General features: G+C 37.6%; 1 protein-coding gene across 24 annotated transcripts in view; it reads left to right on the top strand.

The window, feature by feature from the left end:
• Positions 1-14454, top strand: part of LOC110156860 (neurexin-1a) — a 319412-nt gene that overhangs the window by 14816 nt on the left and 290142 nt on the right. For 8 of the 24 annotated variants that reach the window (XM_055162533.1, XM_055162521.1, XM_055162518.1 and 5 more), the window contains exons 2-4: positions 3499-3516; positions 4887-4916; positions 5840-5851. The exons of 4 other annotated variants lie outside the window; for them this stretch is intronic. In XM_055162533.1, coding sequence (XP_055018508.1) covers positions 3499-3516; positions 4887-4916; positions 5840-5851 — 60 coding nt within the window. Of the gene's footprint in view, positions 1-3245; positions 3261-3498; positions 3517-4875; positions 4917-5839; positions 5852-6234; positions 6283-6845; positions 6862-14454 lie in introns of all 24 variants that reach the window. 12 more of the 24 variants (XM_055162526.1, XM_055162532.1, XM_055162524.1 and 9 more) reach the window with 6 other exon arrangements.

Below are 14454 nucleotides of genomic sequence, written 5' to 3'. Positions count from 1 at the left end.
CAGGTACAGTGTCATTACAAATCTCTTTATTAATATCCATTCTATTATTGCATTATTTAATACCACTCACACTGTTTATAATATTGTCAAATTTGTTTCCTAGTTTTGGCCGTTCTACACAGTATTTTATACCCAAGTTGTAGTTTGAAGTGTAAAGTCTTTAAAGTGTCTTTCGATGGGCCCATTTGTTTAAGAGCTGCTACATTACACAGACAATTAGGCTCTCAGAGCTGGCTGCAAAAATCATTTTCAAGCCTATTATAATAGCAGTAATGGTCACACTTAGTCCTTGAGTATGGACTAAAAAATGAAAGATTTTGGAGAGCTTCTTCAGCAGTATGTAAAGGAACAACCCGTCTGACAAGAGGACTCAGGAGCACAGGAAACCTCAAAACGGAAGGGATAATTTATTTCTGTATCTATTTCTAGACCTTTCTTCCACAATCAGATGCAGTTTGTGGCAGACTAATTGAATCTATTTGAGTAGATTTTAAAAACATGTGACTGGTTCCCACACTTTGGCTTCCTTGTTTTATTCGTTAATCTGCAGTATGAATCTGTGGTCATGTCAAGGTTGTGTTTATGAGTCAGAAGAAGGTCAGATGTGCACGCTAGTCCTGGATTATAAACTGATCAAGCACAACATTATGACCACCTGCACACTGGGATCCACTTTAAGGGGATACATTTTTCATACAATCTACCATTAACATTTAGCTTCTATTTTACATATAGGTATCATTAAGGCGAACTAGAATCATTTAACTGCCCCTATAGCTTAAGGGCTCATCTATTTTCTGATCTATGTTAAAATGTTTCTTCAGCAAAAACATACCTGGCCTGTGTTTTGTTTCATTCACATGTTTAACACTCAAGCCCTGCATATTTAGGTTGAGTTTTTCTCTCAGACAGCAAATTCTCTGTTCCACCTTATGATGTCATATATTACATGAAGTGCTCCGCTGTGTTTTTAAACTGAATTCACCTTCGCTAGAATCATTTGGATGATTTCAGACCTGGAATTGTCAATCTCTACTTAACAAAAGGTAAAAGAAACTGTTAATTTGAAAACTACTGCTTTATTACATCACAAGGTGGAACAGAGCATTTCGATCTTTGGAGCTGTAGACAGACCAATAATAAAGGGTTACTCAAACAATGGATGATACAAAACACACTTAAAGCTCACAAGAGTAAATTTTATCCAGTTTCCAGCCATTCCAATATGCTTAAATTCTGCCCCACAATACTACATAATTTAATATTTGATTGCTCAGCGTAAAAAAAAAAAAAAAAAAAAAAAAAAAAAAATTAATTCCATCCATGTTTTTTAATGTTATGTTTGAGACGACATCTTCCCCTTTGCCAAAATGCATCCATGATTATTGTCAATATTTCTAGTAATTCCCAAAGTGTTTTGGTAGCTGTCATTAACACATCCTCAGAGTGCGAGCTCAGTGTATTTTGGTGTAGTGTTACTAGCACAATAGAACCGTGATCACTTTGTCAGAAGGGATTTAGTGGATTAACGTCTCTGGATTAGGATGGAACCAGCTGGGTACATTTGTGAAAGAAAGTGTGTTCACGTGTGTGTGCGTGTGTGTGTGCGTGTGTGCGTGTGTGCCTGCGTGTGTGTGTGTATGTTGGATAGGATTCTTATTTTAATGGGTTTTGCCAGATGATAGGGCTGTTAGACCCAAGCTTTTCTTTATTGTATTATCCAGTGAGTTAGTCCCATCTGCAATACATACAAGAATATCATATTTTCAACAACATCTTTACTTAGGAAATAAACGAGTATAAACATTTTCATTCAAAAAAACAAAACATATAAAAGTAATTATGGATGGACTGTCTGAGAGCACCTTTTACATCAATAAACCCTATCAAAATGAGCGATACATAGTTTTTTTTTTGTGCCGGTCCCACGCCTGAATAAATGTTGAGATAGTCATCCTCCACAAAATCAATCTTTATGGTGAGAAAAGGAAATGAGTGCCTCTGGTTTGCTGAAGCAGTCTATAAAATAATACAGTGGGGAAGGGATTCGTACAATGCAGTACAATAAACCCAAACCCATTCATTTTAAAGCATCATTTATTTACTTGAGTATTTTCTAAGAATGTGTTTTAAGTTTGGTGTTCTCAGTCTTGTTTTCCTCATGCGGTTGGCTCCATGCTTGTTTTTGACAGAATGCCTTTGCAGTTGTGTGCTGCTTCATCATCAAACTAACTTTTTGTGAACAAAGTGCACTATTTATTGATTTTTCCCTCAACTGCTGAATCTGATTTATCTCCACATCAAAAGTTTCCAATTTACATCAAACCCAAACACCACTAGACACAGACCTAGTGGAATATCAACTAGTGCTTAAGTCAAATACACTACATGAAAATTGAACTGCTCACTCACTGTCTTTGTAACTTGTTCACAAAATGATATAATTTTTGCATGATGTCTGGTTTGGAATGGGAGCCATTGATGATGGTAAGTTTTGGTCAGAGATCTGTCAATCTGAACAAGAAAGTATTTTAAGAGGTAGGACTTTTATGTGTTAGCGCCTACCTGCTGCATGAAAACAACTCCAGTTACAATAGTGATTACAACTCTTTCATACATTTGTTTGATTTAGACAAGCCAAATGTTTTCATTGTGGTCCGCCTCTGGGTGGTGTTCAATTGTTTTTGCATGTTTCTTTTCACTCTGACAGACCATTTTATTTGCTGTACTGCTAGCGCATTTCTCTCTGTTACTTCAGCCCTATGAATCTCCATCTTCTTTACTGTGTCAGCTTTCAATCTAAGCATTTCACACTTTCACAAATCTCACTTTGGTTTTCAGATTATAACACAATGTTTTATTTGTAAAGTCTGTTTTGTTTTTGCACTCCAATTCAGTTCAGTTTCACTAGTATTCCCAAAACTGTGTGACAAAACTAATGGAAAAGAGCTTTTGAAACAGCAGCCCCCCTAGGTGCGTTGTAACCTGAGGGATTGCCACACTCGCTATTTATTTTACCTTTTGTTTCTTGCGGCGCATTTCATCACAACCAGTAAAAAGCAATGCCTAAATTTAGGAAAACTCAAAACTTTGGTGTATCAAATGTAATAATTAGGCCTTAATTCATAATCATAGTACTGCAAAGAGACAAAACCTCAGTGATTCAACAAGGCTTGTCATTTAGCAATCTCATAAAACATTCAAGTAGATTATGGTTTCTTATCCCCCTCCCTCTCTTACCTCAGATACAAATCTTCAAGGTTAAAATCAAATATTCAGGATTCTCTCCCATCCCCGTGCGGCACTCCTGGTCAGGCAAGAGAAAGGGGACAGAATAAAAAGACCAGTCCATAAATCACAGCCGCTCCTGAAGGGGGAGCAATAGGTCACTTGCATGTGATGTTGTGCCTTGCATGCTGACGACATGCAGAGGCCCGTACTGTGTGCATGCTGCTTAATGAGTGTCTCCTCTCTCTCCCTCTGCCTGTCCGGCTCCAGAAGACGACCCAAATGAAGGTGGGTGTTATATCTCTGCTCATGTCTTTGACTTTATGTTTCAAGAGTGTTTTCATACAGGTCAAAGAGGGTAAGTCTGTCTCATGAAGATGACATCATGATTAGTGGACTTCAGGCAACAACTGCAGGTTGTTTGGCAAAATGTATTTGTTTTGACTTAAGACTTTAATTAGTGCCTTGTTTGTGGTTGACTTTGTGTCACATCTCATCACGGTGACATGGACAAATATTATAAATGATGTTTTCATTTGACAGCTTTATTAAATTACAATGGTTGTCACATCTAACAAGCTGCTTTCTTAACCTGGCATGATGTAAATGTAAAATACCTTAAAGAGGTAATCTGCCCACAGGGACCATTTTTTCGTTGGTCCTGAGGCTTTTTGCCCAAAGTACTGCTATGACCTAAATAAAGTAACACTGCATTGTGATATAGACCTAAAAATAATGTTCCCTTTTACTTTTTTGCTGTGGCTCACTATACTGACCACTAGTCTGTGGCCCTTTGAATATTTCCCTTGGTGAAAAAGGTTTTGGTTAATGCGTTCCAGATACTGCAGTGTTGGCTGTAAAATAAACAAAACTAAAACCAAAACCTCCTTACATTCATCTGCTGAATATTCCTTTTTGGTCAAGTTAGCAGCAATGTTTACAGAACTGGGAGAAACAGATAGTAGCTGCAGTAGAAGAGATAGTTGAATAATTTGCCCTCAGAATCTTCAATTACATTTTGTCATTATGTTGATTTTCTCCATTCCATTAATTGTCAGTGATATTATCATAGAAACTAATGAAAAACAAATTGCAAACTACAATCAGCTTTTAAACGCACTGTTGAATTTCATTATTGCCATTAACTAACAACTCACATTACTCACCTGAATGAGCTCCTCTTCTGTAATAGTAGATATTATTAAAGTTCAGCCAACCTCAAAGCACCGTGTGGATTCTGCCATGTTGGTTTTTTTTTTTTTTCATATAATCTGGGTCAGAGAAATGGAAGCTCTGTACTTCGTGTTAATTAACTGTAGTCATGTGTTCTAGTACATTAGCTCGTTGTCTGTGCAAGGTTATTTCTATACTGTATTGCTGTATTTCTTCAATGGGAATGGACCAGAAGGCTTTTTAAGGGCCTGTAAATGTCATTAGTAAGTTGTTGATGATGCATGGCAACTCTTTTGAGGTTGACCACATGCTCATCATTATACCCATGTCTGTATACCCCACCCTTTGACTACCCCCTGCCCCGATCTCTCCCAGCACCTCCCAAACTGTAACGCTGGCATCTGCTCTTGTATGAGTCAGATGCCCTCAGCTTTTTTCCCATGATCCCTTGCTCTCTTCTGACTGTACTCTTGTTTTCCTTAAAGGTCTGGCACACCTGATGATGGGCGACCAAGGTATGAGCTAAACTTCCTTGTTCCTTGTTATTCCCATTTTTCCGCCGTCTCCTCCCAACTTGTGTGTTATTCCAGGCTTGAAGCTTCTCATATCGGCAGCTTTTTTTTTTCTTTTCCTGAGCGACCTAGTTGGTTCTCCCATGCAGGGACTTTTTCATATGACCCCATTTTAAACTCATTTGGCTTCAATCCGTCTCCTCTGCTGAATAGCTGTGCTCTCTTGCCTCACATTGTCTTGAATTATTCATTTAGATGGTACATTTGGATGTGTCTTATACTTACTGTATGTGGTTAAAAAACACATTTACATTAACATGGGAAAGAGGCTGTGGGACATGGCTCTCTGAATGTTTTAAGCGGATCTCCCATTGGCTTTGTGACGCCATTGCATGTCTTCATTTTCTATATGGGCTGCACAATATATACAGTGGCAAATCTTTTACTATTAAAACATTGGCTAACACAAAATCTTTATAGAATTATAGGGCCAATTATGTTATGTATGGCTATAATTACTAACAAAATGGTTTTCCAAATGCAGATTCAGTTTTCAATTTCAGTTTAGTCTTATTTTGGTACTGCTTAAGATGCATTGAATTTACCTGAATTTAAGTTTTGAGTCTGTGTGTCAGGCTCGAAATCAAAAATGAATCAGGACCATAAAGAAACATCTCAGGAATCACAACTTTCCCTAATATTGTGCAGACAATGTTTTGTGTGTGCATATCCCAATTCTGCAGAGGAGATGGGATGTCAAATGTTGTTAAGAAACATCCTGCATTCTCATATTTCTATTGCTCGCCTCTGCTGCCATCCAGCTTCTCTATCCTTTCCCTTGTTTTAAATTGGGCACTTATTGGTGTCTCCTCTCCTTTTTGTCTGGAATCTGCTTTCTTCATGGAACATTTCACCAAATCTTATAGGTAAAAACAAAGGTACTATCTTTTATTTTTAATCCATCCTAACCACACTGTGTTGGCTATTCTCATCCTCAATGGTTGTCTAATTGTATTTCCGACTGTATTGTTTGAAGGTAGGTGCTTTTTGCATTGCTGAAGCCACCTGTTTTTCCTTTCTGCTTGGTGCATGATTATAAATGAACCTCGCGTGGGTAAAGGGACACGCTAGTTGTTGTCCTAGTTCTGATAGCGCACCACCACCTCCACCATCACCCAGGGGTATCTCCGGCATTTTGTCCCCATAAATGGCTGTGTGTTTTGGGGTGGATGGTACTGGGCGTCCCTCCCCCTGGCTGTGGTGCACCCTCATGGGGTAAGTGGACTTCTGATCTTTGCTCTTTGCTGACTCTCCTCCTCAGGGCAGAGAGGGGAATCTTGGCTTCTCAGGTCCCTGCTGAGCATTCAAGGTAAAAACTTACAATTATTTTTCATTGCTTAAAATGGCAATACAATCATGCTACAATTATTTTCATGCTTTTATTACCGACTGAATGACTTTTTCATAAACTCATAGCATATATATAGTGGTGGCCAAAATTATGTGTCATATTTATGAATAAAAATCCATCAAATATTACACTTTTTGACACTCAAACGAACTTTATAATAATCCTTAGTGTTGTTAGGTTAAAGCAAGACATACCAACCATTCTGACAATCTCTCCAACTAATCGGTAATACATAATAGAATTCGTGGGTTATGTGCCCAAGGACACTAAAACGGTAAAACAGACTTTTTAAAGCTCAAACTTTTACAGTTTTTAGGATTGCTGCAGTTATGGCTACCTCTTTAGTCACATTTACCTAACTAGTAGACTCCAGTTTTAAGGTCTCATGTTTTTGTTTTATTATTTTTACTGCTGTTTGTGTAATGGGGAAAGCAGTGATATCATTTTGGTCACCACTGCATATTTTGACATTGCCTCGACTGAATTACTCATTTGCTTGCTGTCATCGTGGCTCTCATAAGTTGGTTCATTGCTTTTGCCTCTTCATTTCGACATTCAAAACTATTTGCTCAATTTGAAATGATTGTCATGTCAACCCCTGTGTAATTTCTGAATCTGAAGCTTCTACAAAAAGGTAAGTCTCAATCCTGCAAGCTGTTGTTTTGAACCACTCACACAATGCCTCTTATACTTGCTCTGTTTGATACGATCACACTGAATACTGTCAGGCTTACGCACCACACACATTCACTTGTCAAAGTTATTTCTTCATTATGAACTGCTGCTTTCATTCGTCCAAGGTAAGTTTTTGTTTATTCACCGCCACATCTCAACAGCACCGATGATTCACACAGATCAGCGTGACATTATACACACACTTGACAGTTGCTGTTAAATATAGCACCAAGTCAAACGCATCTTTGGAAAATGAATAAATGGGCCTGAGCTGACGCATGTGAGATGTCCTTAGATTTGTGTACATGCTTTGGTTGAAGGTTAGGTTGCTAAGTTTAGCTTTTACTTGTGAGAATGACTAGTATACTGACTTTGAATGGGGGAAAAAAGAGTCTGGTTCTGTAGATGTTGAATAAGGTTGGAGAATAGACACATAATATAAGTAATACTGAACTATGGAGATGAATTAGGCTGTTGTATTGTGTTAGGGTCTTCATCTACAAGTTACTAGTTATTTATTTTACCATTGGTCCTTGTTCACACTACACACATTTGATCCTGGTTTAGTGCTTAGACTTGGTTAGTTCCTGTTCTAGCTGATTTCATCCTGGTCTAGTCCATGTTTTAGTCCCAGTTAAGTCCCAGTTTTGATAGGTTGTGTGTGCAAATATGTACACGGAGTAAAAGTTATATGAAAAAAATCTGTATATACAGTATCAGTTGTATTCAAAGCATAACTTTACTGCTTTGTTTAGTTTAGTTACTTTGTTAATTGTTTCTTCCATTCAGTCTTAAGCCTATAGATTTTAGATGATCAGGTAAACAAATAGAAATAACCAGGCTGTGAATGTTTTGAGAACCACTGTCGCATACAACATGTACTTACATTTATGACCAGACCTGCTTTTGTGATCAGAACATGCACACCCAAACTACAGAAAAGCAAAGCACTCCTTGTAGATACATTTAAACAACTGGTGCTGTGTTGTTTTCGCTGCCCTGTACCAAAGCCACTAGTTTTTCAATTGTGCAGTAGTGCAGGTTGTGTGTGGCAGAAGGAGAGCCGCGGGGACAGTCTGAGAGATGCTGACGAGGCACAAATGTGACATATACGGATCGCCTTGTTTCTAATTTGGGCTGTGCTCCTCGGTCCCCTGTGTTGTCTTGTGTTCCTGTCTTATTATAGTCTGTGTGGTCCCAAACATGTCTCCCTTTACATAATAGAATCTAACATATAGTATTGCACATAAGGTTTACAAAATGCACTGGGCACGTTTACATGGCCAGTAAAAATCAGATAACCTAATTTTGGTTTTAGATAACAGACTGTGTAAAGAAATGGAGAGAGTGTAACGTCACCCAGAGCGTTTGGCTCCAGTCAAATGAAGCTCACGATTTACGTACAAAATAGCAAAATCAAAACACCAGGATCATATAGAGTTGGTTAATATGGACACTTTAAGACCAAAATGATGAGGTTGACAGTTACAGAGAGAGGGGTGACAATTTTCCAATATAAAGTAAATTGGAGCCAGGAGCTGGAAGTGCTGCTATGAACACTTCCTATTGGGTTAGCTATGTCCATTTATATATAGTCTACGGTTTAGATGCATTAAAAAAAAAAAAAAAAAAAAAAAAAAAAAAAAAGCTAATCCGAAATGCCTGATCACATATATTAGTTAATCAATGGATTTTTAAAGTGACTGCTCTATTTGAAAGACTAAGAATAATAAATCTTTAACATTTTGTCTTTCAATTATATCTTTGCCTCATTAGTTTTGCTCTTTTGCATAATAGTCCTTGTCAAAACCTGCCCAGGTGTGAATGAGCAGAAAGAAATCAGATTACTCACTTGAGACATAACAGTTTACATGACATTTCAATAATCTTATAGCTCCAGAAATCAGATTACGATGGGCATGTAAACACTACCATTATTTCATGACACCTCCGTAGGAACACCACTGCCATGTTAACCACTTGTAGACTTTAACCTTTCACATCCTGGTTCCTTTGTTAGCGAGTTCTGTTTTCACATTTTCGTCTGGAGCGCATATCGTGCTGTTGTAATACCTCTGCCGCACAAATCACGGGGGTATTTAATTGCTGTCATCTGAATAAAGTGCTGTTCTGGAGCTTAAGGGAAGCCTGTGTGCGCAGCTTACAGGTACAGCCAGGCTATTTGTGAATTAGTGTACTTTCTAATGTAATTGCTTTCACTGTCTAAAGATGGAGATTGTCCTGTTTCATTAGAACATGCACATTACAGGGATTGGACTAGAGCAGGCTGCAAATCTCCCAGGCTGTTTGCTCATGTTGTACCACTTTTACGTGTCAAATGAAATGCATGTCTGAACCGAAAACACTCCCACTTGCACCAGAGCTGAAACACCTGGGGTTTATGGTGTAACGGGGAAACAAATTAAACACGAAACATGACAAAATGACAGCTATTTCAAGGACGTAGGTGTTTAGAATAGCATCCATTTCTCAGGAGATAATTCAGCTTTCTGTTTTCACCACATGACTCATTTGTTCTACATATGCTTTGATAAGTACAATGTTACATGCTGAGAACAAACGCATTGGGATAGCTACACTATATCTAGGCCAGGTTTGATGTTTTAGCACTTCAGTTGTTGCAGATTCATGCTTATTTAATGACTTACCTGTGCCTATCTTGCATTTAAGTGAATTATTTTTAAAGCTAAGGAACATACATTCTTATTGTGACCAGATTCGCTTCTCCACAGATCTGATTTGTCTCCAAATTTATGTGACACTCCAGGCAAAGCAGTAACATCTCCATAGATGTCAGAAAGATACATGCTGCACCCTTAAAATTGTTTTTATAATAATGTAATAATAATATTGATATTCTATGGAAAAGGTTAAAGGTGTATTATGTAGCTTTTTCAGTGTGGGTTCTGCTCCTTGTCTCCATGGAGACACTATTGCTTTGCCTAAAATGTTCCGCAGTATGGCGTACATTATCTGTCTTGCATCTGTTCAGTTTCTTTTTGTTCCAACATTACTTTATACCAAAATATCGTATAAACATGTCTTCGTAATGTAAGTTGGGTCTGATCTGAAACTTGTTTGTCACCATGGAGATATAAGTTTAGTGTTATGCTGTGGAACATTCCAGCAATGCCAACACCAGAAAAGTTATATAGTGCACCTTTTAAATGTGGGTAGTGGATAGTCATAGCAATTGAACAACAATCTCATCTAATTCCCTATCAAAAAATGAAGGAACCATTTTGCCTCTCCATAGACCTAATTTGTCTCCAAGTTTATGTGACTTTGTGGGACCTTCCAGGCAAAACGTTAACATCTCCATAGATGTCAGAAAGATACATGCTGCCCCCTTAAAATCATTTTTCTGAAAGTGCATTGTGTAACTTTTCAGGTAGAGAGTCCGCTACCTGCTTGTCTCCCTGGAGATGGTATTACCTTGTCTGAAATGTTTCACAGTGTGGCATTAAACTTATCTATTGTTTTTATTGCTCAAAGAACATGCACAACATAGATCTGACCAGTATCTTGGTCTGGTGGCATCTCCTGCTTGTTTCCATGGAGATAGTTGAGTTTAGTACCATACTGTGAAACATTCCAAGCAAAGCAATTAAATGATCATGGAGATAAAAATGTAGGCAGACTCTCCACCAGAAAAGTTACACAGTGCACCTTTAATAATCAATAAAATACAGTAACAAAAGTGATTTCTATTTTTCTAGATCTACTCAATTCAGTGTTTTGGCTGTGGATGCTTGCTCCCTCTTGAAAAAAAAAAGCAGTGCCAGTTGCAGTCAAGAGAAGTACTTGGTATCAACTTCAGCCATTTCATTTAAAGTGCGAGTGGCATACTGTTTACATGACAGCTCAAATTTGCCACTTGTCGAGGGCCGAGACATGCACACAGACGTGTGAAACCTCAGGCTGCCCAAAATAAACCTGTCACACTTTTTAGACTCATTCTGAACTTGTGCTCCAGCGCTGTGCTGCAGAATATGCAAGGTAACGCTGTAGTCTGTAAACAACTGAACACCTGTGCCAGATGGAATATAGTGGAAAAATATTGACGGCTTAAAGTCATTTTTGGCCAAATATTTGTCACTGGCTCCATCCTTGATCAATCAAATATTTGTACAGCCAAAAACACAAACCCCCTTAGTCATCTTCTTGACCTGGTAGTTTATTTGTCATTTCTCAAGACTTTTGAGAAAACAGAAAATTATATGCTAGATGATGTATATGATTATCACATACTGTCTACCATCTTAAACTAGAAAAACAGATCTAGTTAATTTTAAATACATTTGTAGTGGTCCAAAGTTACTCCTGACCTTGAGTTTTGATCACTTTTTTCAGTTTGTTGCGGTAAAGCAAACAACTTGCATGCTAAGTCACACTTCCTGATTGGACAATGAAACACTTTATAATACGATACACTTTATAATACGATGCAGTACACATTTAGTAGACATATTCTGAGCTCGACAGCTGCTTATACAAAATATGTGTACTGGGGCAGGACAAATGTTTGCTTAAATACATGGGGAAAAAAGGTTAAAAATGTAGTAGGAATGCTTTTGTGAGACACACCCTTTTATAAGATAGCAGCTGTGCATCAAGTTTAGTTTCCATTGAGCAAAAGCAAAGGCTATGTTCCCTTTGTGGACACACACAACAGATATTCTTTCCATCTTGATCCCATTTCCACATTCTCACACTTTACAGTCACCTTTTATTCACTCTTATTATGTCAGATGTCAGTGTGGGTAAATGTTGCAAAAGCTGACGGAGAATTTTGAATGAGCAAAACTTTTGAAGCATATGGCTAACATCAGTGCCATCTGCTGTGAGGAGCTCAGTGTGGAGAGAGAACTGAGATCCAGGTGCATACAAACAAGCTCTTTTTGTTTATCTCAGATGCTTGTGTACTGACATCCTCTGAAGATTATGTTAAGAACCTAGAATAACCTTTAGCTTCAATCTTGTTTAGGGATTTCATGTTAAAAAGCTCAGGTCACAAACGAATCGAGAAAAAAACATAAAAGGTGCACTATGTAACGTTTTGGTTAAGGGTCCATCACCTTGTTTCTTTGGATATGTCGTTGCTTGACCTGGAATGTTCATTAACTGCTTTACAATTATTCAATTACACGTGGTTTTATAGCTTAAAAATACCTAAAAATAGGCTTTCTGACTGTGAGCAGGGTTGCCTTTCCACAGATTTCTCCTGTAACTTTGGTCTCCATGAAGAAAGGTTCAATATGATACAGTGAAACATTCCAGACAAAGCAAAAACAGCTCCATGGAGAAAACACTTTTGACCAATCCTCCACCAGAAAATTTACACAATGCAACTTTAAGTTATTGCAATTAATATCCAAACTCCAAAAACGGTAAACCACTGGTAGTTTTCAAGTTAAATGTCATTAATAGGGATGTAACAATAACCGAAATATTGTGATATTGTATTGTCAAAGTTCTCACAATAATATCACAAATTAAATTAAGAGTTATGGTGTAGCAATAGCTAATAAAAAGACAGAGGAACTACATAGACCATGATCCTTTTTCTCCATTTCATTGTAGACAACAAGAAGAAATAACAGCTCTAAGCACTTTTAAGTCTTAGTTCTTTTGATTAAGTCTTGTCAAGGCATTTTAAGAGGAAAAAGTAGCAGTAACAGTTTAACATATTAACAAAATACTGCAATAAATATCGTACCGTGAGATTCATACCTTGACGATATCGTACCGTGAGACTTGGATATTGTTACACCTCTAGTGATTAAGTCATACTCCCAGATGGGGGGCAAGAGACAGTTTTCCCCATAGATCACATTGTATTTTGCCATTATATTTTAAAAAGGTAAATTCATAAATGTTGAATTTGACCCTAAAACTCACTGTATTTCAAAAAAGAAAAAAAAATGCATTTGAACAATTTTAGCTGCTCTCTTTCTGTATTAAATATCATTGGCCTATAAAATGTTACGATGTCACATGAAACCCAGCAGTTGCGTAGCACTTTAGGTGATTTTTTTTTATACCTGACTCCACTGCTGCAGCTTTTGTATTGTATTTAAAGGATGAAACATTAATCTCCAGCTATGGGTTTCAAAGTGCCACTATAATTGAGCTGCAACGCAATTTTGGTCCCATTTCTCTTAAGTCAAAACAGAGAGGGGTAAAAAGTGTTTACCCAGGCATAATCTCACAACTGTCACTGTTTTGCTCAGCACTGACTTTCTATGGTAAATTCTGCTGAGAGCTTCCCAAGGAGAAGTTTAGCAAAGATTTGTTCTTGCATAGTTAAGCAAGTAAACAGCCAGGCTTCATTATAAAGCTAATTCTTCACTTGCCTGCTTCAGTTATTCATACAGGGCGTTCTGTAGCAGCTTATCTGTAAATGTCACAGTTAAAAATAGGGATGTGAGACAACCATCTGACCATTTGTGGTGCTGAATGCTCAGTAAACATGCACTAGGAAAGACTACAGACTGTTCTTGAACACATAGCCTTCATCCAGTTCAAGGCTAATTGCTTTGACTTTTTCATGGTTATGTTTTGTCCACATCCTAATATTGATATTCTGTGGAAAAGGTTAAAGGTGTATTATGTAGCTTTTTCAGTGTGGGTTCTGCTCCTTGTCTCCATGGAGATGCTATTGCTTTACCTGAAATGTTCCACAGTATGGCATTCATTATCTGTCTTGCATCTATTCAGTTTCTTTTTGTTCCAACATAACTTTGTACCAGAATACCTTATAAACATGCCTTCATACTGTGAGATATAAGTTTAATGTTATACTGTGGAACATTCCAGCAATGCCAACACCAGAAAAGTTACATAGTGCACATTTTAATTGAGTAGTCTTAGCAATTGATCAACAATCCCATCTAATTCTCTATCAAAAAATTAAGGAAGCATTTGAAGGTTCCTAAATAAACCGGGGATATTCAATGGGGCATAAAGTTATAAGATTTCCCAGCGGCTTAGGAGTCTAAATGCATTGGATTTTAAAGAGTTTAAAATGTTTACTTTCTTCCCTCATTAGAGACTTTTCCTTGACTCTACCCAGGACCTTATAGCACAGATAAGATCCACAGAAAAGTTCACACATACAATTACGATGTTCTGCCAGCCTGTGTGAAACTATAATGGGGAAGCATGGCAATGGTGATGACAGTATGGTAGTAGTTTTGTGTAACATATATTCACTGCCTGGCAGAAGTGTATTTGGCTGTATATTTGTCTGAAGTAGTGGTAGTAATAGTAGTAGTATGTGGTAGTAATAAAGTTTGACTGACAAAACCAAAGCTAAAAGATATCTTCAAACTTGAACATGATCTGTGGTTGTTAATCGTGGCAAAGGTCTGATTTAGTTTAGTTATGGAATAAATAAATAGAAATGTGTGCATGAGGAGGATGGGCATATAA

Source organism: Boleophthalmus pectinirostris, unplaced genomic scaffold (genome assembly GCF_026225935.1).
Source record: "Boleophthalmus pectinirostris isolate CB_2022bp ecotype Guang Dong unplaced genomic scaffold, ASM2622593v1 HiC_scaffold_5, whole genome shotgun sequence".
NCBI classification, from domain to species: Eukaryota; Metazoa; Chordata; class Actinopteri; order Gobiiformes; family Gobiidae; genus Boleophthalmus; species Boleophthalmus pectinirostris.
This window is presented reverse-complemented; position numbering and strand designations above follow the sequence as displayed.